Below are 14,606 nucleotides of genomic sequence, written 5' to 3'. Positions count from 1 at the left end.
ATAAATAATTTGTATATTTGATTTGGGGTCAAAAAATACATAGATGATATCTGCACTAATTTGATTTCCTTGCTGGGATGGGCCTGGGGTTAGAACAGGGTCTCACTGTATCTTAGGCTGGCCTGGGACTCATTATGTAGACCAGGCTAGCCTGAAACTCACAGCAATCCTGCTTCAGCCTCCTGCGTGCTAGTGTTGTGTGCTAATATGCTCGACTCTCCTGACTCTGTTTTCTTTTTAATCATAAAAGCAACATGTACCCACAGTAAACAAAGACACCTTCGATGTATAGGAATCAAGAGAGGAGAAATCAGGCTCTTAATGTGATATTTTTCATGGTTTTCTCTTTCCTCCCAGAAGTGTGAGATGATGCAGATTTTCACATGGACCCACAAGTACTCCCTTCTCCATGGCCTCCACTTTAGCTTTCTACCGTCTTTTCACATCCCCAAATCAGCATTCAATTCCTTCCTTTAGGGTAGTTTCTCTTTGTGGCTGACTGGTATATAGGGTGGGCACAGGTCGGGTGTCCCTTCTCAACTGACTGTGCTCATGGTGGTACCCCATCACAAATCCAAAGTCTCCTTCCTATGGAAGGAGCTCCCAGGGTCCCACAGTGTGATGATGCTCTGTCCATCCACCAGCAGGTATCCACCTATGTCTGCTAAGTACTGGGCTCTTAGGTGCAAGGACTTCAACACTGTCATTGCAGCCAGGGACCCCAGAGTGAGCTTATTCCCTGGCCCGTCTCTGTGCCTCCCAACACTGCTGAGTGTCCCTGGCTCTCCACGGGCCTCAGTCTCATGGTAGCACTCAGGCTGCAGGCCTGCGAGGCTCCACGGCCTTGATCACCTCTCTACCTGGACCCTATGTGGCCAGGAGGTCAAGAGGAGGGCCCAGCCACTCCAGGTGGGTCAAGAGAGGGCCCCATAGACCCAGGAGGCAGAAACAAGGTCCTTGGTGTGGAAACACTTGGGTTGAGCCAGTTTGGTTCCTTATTCGCTGTGTGACCGTGCGCACCTTATTGTCTATATACCTATGCTGCACATGCTGGCCCTGGGTCCTGACTGAGGCTGTAGGGTGGATTTGCTGGATTTGCATCCAGGGCAGACTCTGCTTGCGGGTGGCAATTTCCCAGCTCTGTCCCTGTGATCCTGGGGGCGGGGCAGGGCTGACAGCAGCTCTCTGTGTTCTGGGCCCTGCACTGTAGACAGCTGTGAGCCTTTGGAAGCTGTGGCTGTCAGTTGGGCTCACCTGTAGCAGTTGTTGTTATAATTGTTGTAACTTCCCAGAGCGGTAAGGCAGCCCAGACAGATGGCGTAGGAGAAGAAGATCTGCGTCCCAGCGTCCACCCACACCTGGAGGAGGGCACAAAAATGTGGGCATTGAGAGTCAGATGCAGGAGGTGGAAGCATCCAATGGAAGAAGAGTGAGAATTAGATGTGGGAGGAGGGAGAGCTGGTTGTGGGAGGAGGGAGCTTGCTCCATGGACACTCTCCAAAGGAAATTCTAGGACAGGAATATCAAACTTCCTAACTTTCTTGGGAACACCTGTGAAAACATTTATATTCCTGGGACCACCTCATTAAAAAGAAATTTCCTTTATAGAGTCTAGATTTTTCCAAAGGTTGTGGAAAATAATCCACCACATAACAAGAATTTAGATATTGAGCTGGGTCTGTGGGCACAAGCCTGTAAGCCTAGCACTAAGAAAGCTGAGCAGGAAGATCTCTGCAAGTTCAAGGCCAGCCTGTCTAAGTAACTAGGTTGGCCAGAGCTACATAGCAAGACCTTGTCTCCAAAAAATAAATAAGTAAATAGAACCAGGTGTAGTGGTGCACACCTTTAATCCCAGCACTTGGGAAGCAGAGACAGGCAGATCTCTGAGTTCAAGGCTAGCCTGGTCTACAGAGTGAGTTCCAGGACAGCCAGAGCTACATAAAAAAAAAAAAAAAGGACAAACAAATGAAAAAAAATGGTATTTGGATATTAAGGGCCCTGGCTGGCTCCAGCTGTATGACTTTGGAAAAGTAACTTAATATCCCCAAGGCTTAGTTTCCTCATCTGCCAAGTAGGAAAGGAAGAACCCTGTCAGGCCTGCAGCGAGGATGAATGTACCAGGAGGATGAGCCCTGGGCATGGGTCCTGCTTCTTTGCCACATCACACTTAAGTCCAAAAACACTCCCTTTTCCTGGTAATTGAAATTACCATGAAGACAGTGTCTCATGTCTGTGTAGAGAAGATGTTGACACAAGCTGCCCCAAGTACAGACTAGGGGTGTGTGCACCCACACATCTGTGCATGTGTGTGAGTTCACTAGCTTACAAAACAGATTCCCTAATACCAGTTTCCCTGGGGTGCAGCCAGCCAGCAGCTTCTTAGTCACCAAAGTCCCCTCTGGCCAAAACTCCTCTGGACAGCATGACCTACACTGTGGCAATCACACTGACTTTTCAAGTACACTCCCACCCCCAGGCTCAAAACTCAGCACCTAGAAGTCGCCAAGGAAAGCTGCAGCTGAAACTCAAGCTGGTTTTGGGCTGAGCATCCAGCGCCACCTGGAGACGAGACTCAGCACTGAACACAGACAGGAGCAGCCTTTATTAGGCACTTTTGGTATGCGAGGCACCTTGCTGTGCCCTGGAATGTCAGCACTCCTAGGCAGCCCAAGGCAGAGAGAGGATGCTCTTAACCTGCTCCTAGAGCCAAGGAACAAAAAGGGCAAGTAACCTGCCCAAGACCATGCAGCTGGGACGTGATGGGCGGAAACGCACACAGACCCACTTCTAGAGATACAGCTTCAGCCCCCATGCAGGTTCAGAACCAGCCCCTACATCCTGGTGCTTCATCTCTACCTCAGAACGGGACTCTCTCCCAAGTCCTTCTGATGGACATCTGCCTGACTGCTGTCACTGATGGAGAGTGACATGTGTCTTTCTTCTTTAGACACCTGTGACTGGTAAGTCATTTCCTAAAGTGAGAACTCTCCTTTCTTGGTGTTTGATTCTGGGTCTGTCAGACCATCATAGCTTTCTCTTGCACTTAGCAGTACTGCCCCATAGCCTCCTGACCCCCAAAACATCCCCATTCCAGGCACGATCCCTTCTCGAGGATTTGCTCACATGGAACAGGCCACCCTGTGTGGGTGTGCTCACGTTTGTGAAAACACCCAATGGTAACATATGAGAAGTGCTTCTGACCCTGACAGGAGTGTCTGTTAACCTCTCCTAAGCCAGGATGGCTGGCTTTAGAGTGTCACTAAGGAGAAACACCATGAGCACATTTATGGTGGGGGTGTGCGTGTGGGTGTGTGCGTGCATGTGCATGTGCACTCGCACACACATGTAGTGCTGGTAGGTCAGGGTGTACTAAGACATGGGTATTTGGAAATAGAGAGAAACCAAGAATGTTTGGGAAAAAAAAGTAAGAATCATATTATTTTGTGTTTACTTAAAATTACACACACAGAGTAATTTTAATTAAAGTTTAATTAAAATTATGCCACTTGGGGGAACTCTTCAATAGCCATAAACTATCTAATAACAACCCAGTGCCAGGCATGGGAAACCTCCTTCTGAGTTGGTCAGACGAGTCCAAGAAACTCCCCCCAAATATAGACTATTGCCATAGCTCTTGGTGCCTTCTAGAAAAAGAAGGTAAGCCATCATTATTAAGAACAACACATAATTTGGACACAGGAGGAATCCATCTGGATCTGACCTGGAAGCCTCCTCCACAAGGATTAGCTCTTGTGGTATCAGAAGGAGCCACACAAGCTGCCTAGGAGAAAAGTAATCAATAGTCATACCCAGCTGTAACACCAATGGACCCAAACAACGATAAGAATGACAAGATATTCTGAAAGATGCAATAATGACATACATATCCTGGGGTAATCAACAGCATCTTATTGAACTTAAGGCTCACTCAACAGGAGAGAATTTGTGCCTGGCACTGTAAACCTTGCCAGCTAGCCACGGCTGGTGAGACCCTACTACAGTCACTGTAAGCAGTATGATTCCCAACTCCCCTCAAAATACTTATCCTTCAACCTACAAAAGTGCAGCTTTCACCTGTCATCAAAGATACTTCTTTTTGCAGCAGAGACCATCACAGAAAACCACAACTGGTCAAAATGCGAACAACTGCTCATGGGTGCCTAGCCCCAGGGGATACATCTACAACACATCCCTGTACCTAAGGCTCAGGAAGAGGATGTAGGAAGATGTTAGAACCAGAGGACCAGGACCTTTGCTGTGAGATAGTGTCTTCTAAAAAATGAAACACACAGTGGAGGTTGTGGGAAGAAGCGTGAATATGATTAAAATGCATTGTATGAAGTTCTCAAAGAATAAAACTATATTAAAAATGATAACCCCCCACAAAGCTCAAGAATCACGGTTGTGAATGGGGAATCAGAGAGAGTGGTGGGGAAAAGGAAAATCAAACTCCAAGGAAGGTTTTCAGAGCAGCAGGAGCTCGAGGGTGCCTATGCGTTGGCAGAATAAAAATTGCTGAAGACTGAGGAGAGAGATGAATATATTGTTAAGTGCTACATCCTGTGTTGGGTTCCTCGTGTGCCAGTCTCTCTGTGGTGAATTCCTTTCTACACAGAGAAGCAAGCAGGCCACAGTGAGAGGTGGAACACGGCCCAGATGTTGACTCATGAATAGAATGCCCACTTCCAGTGGTGTCCTGTGAGATGCTTGGTGGCTGACTGATCACTGTGACTGTTCACAAGGGACTCACACCTGTGGCTAATGATCCTGCAAGCTCAACCTCCCACAGGCCAGAGGAGGAGAAGCCCCCAGCCTGGTGGAAAAGCCTGTTCCACCATGATTCTACAGAACCTCACCATAGTCCTCAACTCTGAGTTAGAAAAGCTCACAGAATTTCTCATCCACATACTCCAATGATGTGCACCCCAAAACCCATGCATGGAGTTTTACTTGCAGGCAACTTTTCTGGAAGTTGAGCACCCATCTCTTCCTCTTGAGTAGCTGGACTTGGGATTCTCTTTGGGAACTTACTCCTTCCCAACTCAGTGTGGACCCATATCACAAACCTGACCATGCCAATGTGTACAGGAATGTGAAAGACTTTGAAACTCTGGACTAACAAAAGCAGTTGGATGCTGTAAGCAGAGCTTAATGGGCCATGCTATGAGATACCTAGAAGACAGTAGTACCAGAGCTATGTGGACTATGGAGGCTCAAGAGGGTTCATGGGGGAACAATATTAGCATCCGGGCTAGAGACCATTTTTATAATATTTTGGCAAAAACAAAACAAAAACAAAACACCTGCTTTTTTTCTGCCTTTGTCCTAAGAACTTGCCTGAGGCTAAATTTAAAAGTATTGGACTAATTTCTTGGAAGGAAGACTTAAAGACAGCTTAATATTGACTCTGTCATGTGGTTATTAATATTGACTCTGCATATGTAAGTTACAGTGGACAAAAAAGCCAATGGGGCAGGAAAAAAAATACAGTATGGAAAGGAAAAGGACCCTGGCAGGCTTGATGTGACAGCCCAGGCATGTGCTGGAAGATGGGCTGTGATTGCTGAGATGGGAGCCATTAAGGAGAGGCCAGGTCTGCATTGGAATAAAGAGAAAGGTGCCCCCAGTAGTGAGAAGTCTGCCTAGAGTGCACAAGGCTCAGGGTTTAGTCCCCAGCACTGCAAACACAAAACAAACAAAGCCAGAAGAAAGGGGTTTGAAAGTTTTTACCATAAAGAAATGATAAATCTATTTGAGGAGACAGAGATGTTTGACCTGATTTTTATATATACATTGAATTATATAGTACCCCATACATAATATATATAATCCCCATCAGCATATGCAATTTTTACACTTTATGTATCAGTTTTAAAAACTCATTTTATTTTTGAGGTAGTGTCTCATGTAGCCCAGTCGGGCCGTCATCCCTATTGAGCAGAGGATGAGTTCCAGCCCATAATCTTCCTGCCTCCACCTTCCAAGTGCTGGGATTACAGTTACCCAGTCAATGCAGTGGCTTCATGCATTTTAGGTAAGCACTTTCCCAGCTGAGCCACATTCCTACTGCCAGGTGGAAATAAATTTAACAAGATGTAAGTTCAAGTCTTCCATTCTAGCAGAAGACAGCCCCTTCATTAGCACTTTAGATGTGTCTCTTTAGGGACCTGTATTTATGTAGGGCCTTCTTGTACATTATTTATACTTATTGATTTTTCTCACATTTAAAAAAATTACAATTATTTGTTGGTTTATGTATTATTTGTTGTGCGTATGCATGTGTGTGTGGGTGCTTGTGTGCATTGTGTGCCTGTGGTTAGGAAACAACTTGTGGGAGTGCTATACACACACACACACACACACACACACACACACACACACACATCTTAGAGAGATTCTATACTCTCTTCCTTCAATATGAGTCCTGGGGATCAAACAATGGTTGTCAGGTTTGGTAGCAAATATCTTTCCCCACTAAGCCATCTTGCCAGACATTTCTTGCATTTTAAAGTATCTATTTCTATGACTTGGTCTTTATTTTTCTCCTCACTGGCCTCTGTTTACACTATCATGGCCACCCTCAGTTTCTTTCATTTTATTTAGTTATTTTCCTTTTGTGAGTGGCCAGCCCTTCCTGGTGGGCTCTTCCAGAATCATTGTCTCTTTCAGTTGGCTTTGGATACTGCAGGGTTGGGCTGTCCTAGGGCTCTGTCTACATACCCATGGGAACCCTATTCTTATGGTTTCTTATGACAGCCACATATGGGATCAGACTACAGTCCTCTTCTGCTGTAGCGGAGAGGGGACGATGCTCTGTAGAGGAATGGCGATGGCTAGGGTCTACTTTCTAGCCTTGGCAGTCCTAGAGTTTCCTCTTCAGTGACTATCAGGGTCTTTAAAATGATGGTGGTGCTATTGATGCTTTCTGAAGCCATTTTTCCTTATCGCTAGCACCCACTCTTCTCCACAATGTCTCTGCCTGCTCAGATTGGGTTCTCCTTAAGGTCATGTCTCTTGCCATGGGATCTCAGCTGCCCCACCCCCATCACCCTCCCCTATCACCGGGGACCTGCATCCCACATGGACCCTCTTGGGTTGATCTGATATCCTTTGATACGCCAACAATCATCTGCCCTAGCATGGTCCTCTCCTCAGGGCAAGCATTTGAAAGTTCTATGGGATTCCTGGTGTTCAGCCTGCAGCTTGCCCTTCATCTTCTCCCCAGCTCACAGAATCCCCATGCTGTTGCTGTTGTGGCTGGCAGAACCACCTCATTGACCAGAAGATCGTGCCGATTGCTTTCTCTCATACTTTCCTGGCTTCTCTGTTGGCGTTAGAGACTCCGGCAAACATTACAATGTGTGCTTTGATTTGTTTCCTTTTGCTATCTTGTCTTCTTGGTTCTCAGGATCATCTTTAGAACATGGATTTGAAAATGGAGGCTGGAGAAGAGTATGCAGATTTGAGCAGGCAGCAGAAACAGTGCCACACCTGAGGTCAACATGGTTCTCTTTTAAGGGCGGTGGTGCTTCCTGGGGTGATGGGTAAAGTGCTCATTTGGAAAAGCAAGATTGAGACATCAGGAGATGCTCAGGAGACAGTTGTAAAGTCTGGGGCTAAACACAGAAGACTGAGCTGAAGGTGCAGAGCTGAAAAGTCCCTGGGATCTCTGTAGTAACTTAACACTCTGGACTCTGAATCCCAAACCTCCCCATTGGTCTCCCCAGCTCCCACATTTGGAAAACGCATGTTGATGTTAACCATTCTAGAAAATTAAAATGTTTTCCTTAATGTTTATATTTTTTATTTATGTATTATGTGTGTACGTGTTTGTCTGTATGCACATCATGTGCATACAGCACTCATGGAGGCAAGAAGAGGGTGCTAGATCTGGAACTATAGTTACAGATGGATATGAACCACCTGATTTGAGTGCTGGAAACCAAACCCAGGTTCCATGTAAGTAAAGCCAATGCTCTTAACTGGCCTTCTCTACAGCCCCGATGTCAACCTTTCTACTAAAGAGACATGCATCTTGGGCATCACAGAGGCCAGGCCAGGTTTCTTGAGAGTGTCCCGTGGAGAGCCACGGCATGTCTTCACATGGAGCCTGGGAGGTTCTTCACCTCAATAAATGGGTACAGCAGATAAGCCTGTGGCTAAGAAGATCTATTGTGCCTGGCTGCCAGCCTGGCCACTCTGTGTAGACAGGAGCTAATGAGCTTCTCAGTAAGCTGCTGCAGCTGTCCTGGTGAGGACTGCTGGACCACACAGAAGCCCTGCCATCTGGGGGTTCAGCTAGATACCAGCCTAGTTGTCACCCCCACAAAGCCAGCTGTAGCCAGTGTAGGGGCTTTCTTCTGCCCGTGACATGGTGACCCAAGTCTTTCCTGCCACCTCAACAGCAGCTTCCTACACAGTCTACAGACAGAGAGACAAAGACCCAGAAGTTTCCTCAAGAAACTTTTGGGGCCTTGGGGAACTGGTTCCTATCACTTCTGCCCACATACCATGTCCAGGGCCAGGCCATGAGGTCCCAACATAAAGGCAAGAGAATCTGGGAAGTATTCCCAAGAAGGGATAAATGGCTAGGGGGCCACATCAAATTATCTCTAAGGCATTACATCATGCCCATATTTCTTATGCTACTAGGAAATTTATATATATGGAAGGAAGGAAGGAATAAAAGCATGGTGGCCATGGAAGGATTTGACAAAGAAAAGAAAACAGGGGGAATGAACATTCCCAACCCCTCCATGGAGCTGATGGACCCTTTGGGAAGAGACTTCTTAACCTTGGTCAAAGCAGACCAAGCTCTCCACTCTTCCATGCACAAATTCAGGATTTGCATGATGTTCTCACTGGGTAAGTTCTGGCATCTCTGCTTTCTCCAATGAGAAAATGGACCCATCAAAGGTCAGACAGCTCTTAAAGGAGACTCAGGTCTGAGCCTGTGGCTTTCTGGGTCTATGTTTCAGAGAAAGGCAGGAGAGCCCCTGGTCTTCAGCATGCACCCGGCATCCCCGAGTTCCACAAAACAAATGGGGACCACACACCACAGCCCCTCTGCTTGCATTTCCCCAGAGCCGCAGAGGTGGAGGCTCCTAGGAGAAAGGGCTTCCTACCCCTGCCCCCTAACCAACATGAAGGGAAAACAGTCTCACTAAACAAACCCTAAGGAAGTCGGGTCAGTGGAGGAGAGGATCCTCCCCATGTTCTGCGGGATGAATGGGGGGCGTGCTGGCCCTGCAGCAAGGGCAGCCCACATTCAGAGATTTTAGGGCAGATTTGTGTGGGAACAGGAAAAGCCCCTTCACAGCTTTCGGGACAATTGGTTCCAAGGAGCCCTGGCACATGGGTCAGCGTGCTACCTGCCTGCCCGGCAGGACCCTTAGGATTCAGGAATGGCAGCTGCAGACATGAGGACAAATTCTCGGAGGTCACACTGCCACAACGGGTGTCCTAGTCGGCAGGGACAACACTCCACAGTTCACACTATTGCACTGTGAGTCTTGTACCTGGCCCTGGGGCTGGCAGCCATCCCATAGTTAGAGATATGGCTAAGTGGATGCTTAGCTCAGTCTCTCCCCATATCCCTGCTCTGAGCTTACCCATGGAATGTCTAATTTTATCCACATATGGGGACCAAAGTTTTGTGTCTTTTCAGTGCCTTTCAGAGAGGGGCAATTAGCCCAGGGCTCTTGGGGTAGAGGGCATTGTGAATAGGTAGGGGCCACAATTCACCAAGCTCCTCCCAGTCGAGACAAAGATGGAGAAGGAACACCATTTGGCAGAGACAGGCAGGTGAGGGTGCCAAGAGTGAGCTGGAAGAGGTGTGCTCTTTGAAGGCATCCCAGGCGGTGTGGATCACCACAGAGAAAACCCAGCTAGACTGTACCTCCAGGTCTGCAAAGAGCCCATGCTGGTCAGAGCCAATGTCTGGGTCTCTGAGTGGACTTTACGAAGGCGCCAGTAAGAACAGGTGTATGCTGACAGTGACTCTGGTCACCACAGTGGTTCCAAGCAGCTGTATCAGAGCCTCGGACACCAAGGGCTAGGTGAATTGCATGGTACAGCTCAGCTGCCCTTCAATTTTACCACCAGCGTTGGTGTTCTTCACAGGCAAGCCAGCAGCAAGCGGCTGGAGAGAGGAGCTCCACCCACTCCGTTTTGGGGAGAGGGACCCTAGCACATGTACAGGCATTTGGATTTGGGAACAAAACGTGGTGAGGAACTTCCATCAGGTGCCTCATTCTGAGCCTCACAGGGATTTGTGGGCGGGGCAAAAGCTGTGGGTGGGCAGATGCGAGTTGGGCTCTCACTCTTCTGCTATCCTTCTGTGTGACCCCAGGTGAGTTCCTTCATCTCTCTGAGCCTCAGGCTTATCATTCATAGACGACAGAAGAATAGCAGGTATGTAATGGGGTACTGGGCACCTGCCCCTTGCGCTGATGTTTTTATCAACTACGGTAAGGATACAAACTCTTCATGTCTTTTCCAACATCCAACCTCCCTCCACACTGCTCAGGTTTCTGAGACATATCAACACTGCACAGATACACCTGTGTGCTTTGGCCATGAGTGCAGGAATCAGTGACGGGTAGGAAGAGCCAACCTCTGTTCCCAGGCTCCCTACCGTCCCAGAGCCTGGCAAAGATGTGTGGAAACTGCCAGACCCAACAGTACATGAGGCCTCTGACTTTTGGATCTGGGAGTCAGGACAGGGCTTGGTAACCCACAATCTTTCTTGAACATTTCCTTGACAGACAGACAGACACACACACACACACACACACACACACACACACACACACACAAACTTAAAAAAGTGGAGCCCTCAATTGAAGCAAAAACGTAACTCATATAGCCTGGCAGAAAAGGGCTGAATCAAGGTCTTTCTTTCCACCTTCTCTATTGGGAAGGCCTCTGAAAGGATTAAAAGTAGGTTAGGAGAAGAATGAAACAGCTGTGTTTCCAGTGTGTACCTGACAACGGCTTTTGTGGAAGTGAATAATTACATGAGAATCGCTTCCTTCCCACCTCTTTCTCAGCCTCCTCCGGGTTGCTAGGCACCCTTGCTCCTTCTCTCTGCTAATGCCACATACAGAAGCAAGTGAATACAGTATGGCCATTATGAGGGGCCTGGAGTCCAGGAGAAGGATTCAAATGCTCCTCCCTGGTGGCTTCGATGGGGAAGAGGGTTTGGGGAGCTGACTTTGGCTATATTTAAATGCTAATGTGCTGGGCTCGCTGGCCGGCCCAGCCGGCAGGATGGTGGTGGTGGGAAGGGACAGGGGATCTTGGCTTGGAAATCCCACTGGAAACATGTTCTGTTGCTTCTCGAGTAGGTGCCAAGCCCTTCCCTGGGCAGCTGGCCTTGGTCACCTCAGGACCTGCCAGTAAAGTGTCAGCAGGCTGAACGGCTGAGCAGTGGGCAGTGAGGAGCTGGCTGGCTCTGTGTGTGGGGAGTTTGGGTGTGTAGGCTGACCCTGGTGGCCCGTGTGTGTGCAGTGGTGAACAGGGGTCATTGTGGCTGGACCTCTGCCCAGGATGCTGAGCGGTTGTGTCTGAGGCACAGAAAGCAGAGGGAGTGGATGGGTGGTGGATGGCACCAAGTATGTGGCAGTGACCTTTGGTGTCTTATGTAGTAAAATCCAGGGGGCTATGCATACCTTCCCCAACTCATCATGTGAAGTACTGAGCCCCATTTTTCAAGGGATCAGCAGAGGAGGTCCAGAGCCAGGACCCCTTCTCAGCTTGGGCCTCCCCCTAGGTCTGTCCGTGGACTCAGAGGTCCCGTTAAGCCAAGATCTCCCCTATTAGGACTTCTTCAGGGGACCGTTCCCGGCACTGAAGACAGTGCATTCCCCACACAGGACTTGGTATACATACATAAGCCCCACTGACTTCAAGAGCTATAGGTGCCCCTACCACTGTGAACACCAAATTGATGACCTATCTCATTCTAAATGACCTGGATCAAAGGTCCAGCCTTGCCTTGGCAGGGGTCTGGGCTGGCAGCAGTAGCCCTCATCCACAGACAGCACAAGGCCAGTGTGCCCTGGACCAAGCCAAACTCTAGCTCCCAAGTCCAGCCCTGAGCTGGCATGCTCCTTTGCGTCAGCCAAGCTGGCTCAGGGATGAAATTTTAGCCCCTCCCCCATGACCACATACTTTCCTCTAATAACTGTGGAGTTGATTCAAAGTCAGGGATGCTTTGTGCCCTCTGAGGGCCATGGGCAGTATGAGGTCTAGACAACAGAAAAGGTTCTCTTGGGGTTGGAGGAGAGACAGAATACAGCTATCCAGCAGAAGAGAGGCCACTTTACAAGGTCTGCCTGCACACAGAACAGAGACCTCCCAGCATGCTGTTGTTTTCTCTGCGACATTGTCTGTCCGCCTTAGCAAGGATGGGGCTCTGTGAGAGCATCCAGCCCTTGGTACCCTGCCTGGCAAGTTTTCAAGAACAGTGGCCACCACTGCGTGAGACTCAGCACACAGGAACACAGTCCTTGAGGTCCAGGCAGAATCCTAACTATCAAGCCAACTGGGGAACCTGTTGGACTGAAAAGGCCGGATATCTTGGTTCCATTCCAGATAGTCCCTGAAGTTCTTGTGTATTCTCCTAAAGCTCTTTTTTCCTCCTTAGCTTTGGTTTCCTAATCCACAAAATGCAGAAACTAGACAGAAATGAAGATGGTCAGTATGTGACATGCATATCACACTCACTGCTGCCTATGGCAGACATTACTAATCAATCACACTCTCTTCTATCCTTAGTCTGGCTATAGTGAGAAGTGTTTACTACTAGCTAGAATTGGCAATGGAGTAAAACCTGGGAGATGATCATCCAGCCCTGACATCTCAGGCAAGGAAGTGATTGATAGATTTCAGGACTAGTTGGGGCCATTACAGACACAATGGTATGCTCACAGAAATACACATTTTTAGTGGGTCACTGGTGCATGCATTGGCCTGGGAGGCTGGAAGGAAGCAAGATGGCAAAGATGCAAAGGCCCAGAGGTTGAGAAAGCTAGGATGGGACTGGAGTTGCCCAGTAGAGGCACTTCCAAGCAAGGGGCAGAGTGTGGGGTTGGGTGGGCCTCCCAGAGCCCGTGGAGCAGGTACCAATTTACTAATGCATTTGGTTGAAAGTTGTTCAAAGTTACCAAGCAGGATTGTGCCCATGGGACTCACAGGGAGGCCACAGGAAGAGACTACTCAATCCTGTGATGAACAGATTTCTGACATTGCCTGAGAACACCCCCAAGTCCCTAAGGAACCTCCTAAAGGCGACTCACGTTGGCTGGGGACTTCAGATAGTCACAGGAGCTAATGAGCTCCTCCCTGGCTGAGAGTCCAGCCCAGGATGAGCCTCCCGTGGCTGGGGATGATGAGGAAGCAGTTGACAGGTCTCCACACTGCCCTTTAAGTCTGGGCAGAAGATCTCTGAGCTTCTCTGCTGTTGAGAAGTGGAATGGCTGCAGACACTTTCTCAGCCACGTTTTCTGACCATTAGCTACGTAGCTTCCAGATATAAGCATTCAGAAGTAGTCAGACCCCCAAGACCCACTGCTCAGGAGCCTGCAACCTAGCAGGTATATAATTGGAAAAGAACTCAGGCAAGTACCCAGCCTGGAGGACACAGGGTCAGTTAGACTGGGTGGAACCTCAGCTCTTCTGGGAGACTTTGGAGAGGTCGGTTCTTGAAGCCTCAGTTTCTCTGTGGGTGTCACAGCACAGCAGGGAACTGTCAGGCTGCCCTCAGTTCACGGCACTGATCACATGAAGTGTTCACAGGAAACACTGCGTAGCCAGAAAAAGTCATGACTATGTATCTTTAAAAAGGATTTTTGGAGGGCCCAGGTCCTAGTGTGCAGTCTTGAGCTGGAGAAGCAGAAGACTGTGTTCTAAGCCCCGTATGGAGCTGCTCCCTGTTCCCAAGCCCTAGCCATGGAGGCCTCTACCAGGGAAGGAGGCCTGGCTTCCTCATTCTGGTTCGGAACTACCCCACTCTCAACAACCATCCCTGCCCTGCTTTCTTTAGGGACCAACATCTCCCCTCCCAAGGGCGGTCAACACTTCCCAGAGAGCCACTTCTAAGGCTTCCCTCAGGGTCCCTGGGTCCCCCAGGAGCTGTGTCTCTCAGGCAGCAGGCTGCTCTTAGGAGTATGAATGGCCAGATCAAACTAATTAACACACACATTCCCTCACACACTGTGAGGCCCGAGGTAAGAACACTTTAATCTACTCTCTGTGTTTTTCAAGTATTCCATCCCTTGGATTTTACTGAAGACTAGTACCAGGACCTTCCCCCTATACCAAAATGTCAGGATGCTCAGCCTTAAATTAAATAGTACGCCTCCTACACATTATCTTGTCTGTCAGCGACTCGAATCCCATGGGAGAGTTGCTGTATGTTGTTAGAGGAGAGCAATAAGGGAGAGAGGGTCTTCACGCTCAGTGAAGACACACTTTTGTTTATTGAACCAAGATTGGTTTAGCACTCTTTCAGCTTTCAGAATCCTTGCCAAATTGAAAGGCAACCTTGCCATTGCTCACGTGGCCTGTCCCTCCCTGGCTCATCTGATGAGAAGAGGTGACAG

General features: G+C 48.6%; 1 protein-coding gene across 1 annotated transcript in view; it reads right to left on the bottom strand.

Moving 5' to 3' along the window:
* The window catches only part of Slc6a11 (solute carrier family 6 member 11), a 117,774-nt gene that overhangs the window by 23,261 nt on the left and 79,907 nt on the right, over positions 1 to 14,606 (bottom strand). The window contains exon 7 of the mRNA XM_059256839.1: positions 1,255 to 1,358. Coding sequence (XP_059112822.1) covers positions 1,255 to 1,358 — 104 coding nt within the window. The remainder of the gene's footprint in view (positions 1 to 1,254; positions 1,359 to 14,606) is intronic.

This window comes from Peromyscus eremicus, chromosome 3 (assembly GCF_949786415.1).
Source record: "Peromyscus eremicus chromosome 3, PerEre_H2_v1, whole genome shotgun sequence".
Lineage (NCBI taxonomy): Eukaryota > Metazoa > Chordata > Mammalia > Rodentia > Cricetidae > Peromyscus > Peromyscus eremicus.
This window is presented reverse-complemented; position numbering and strand designations above follow the sequence as displayed.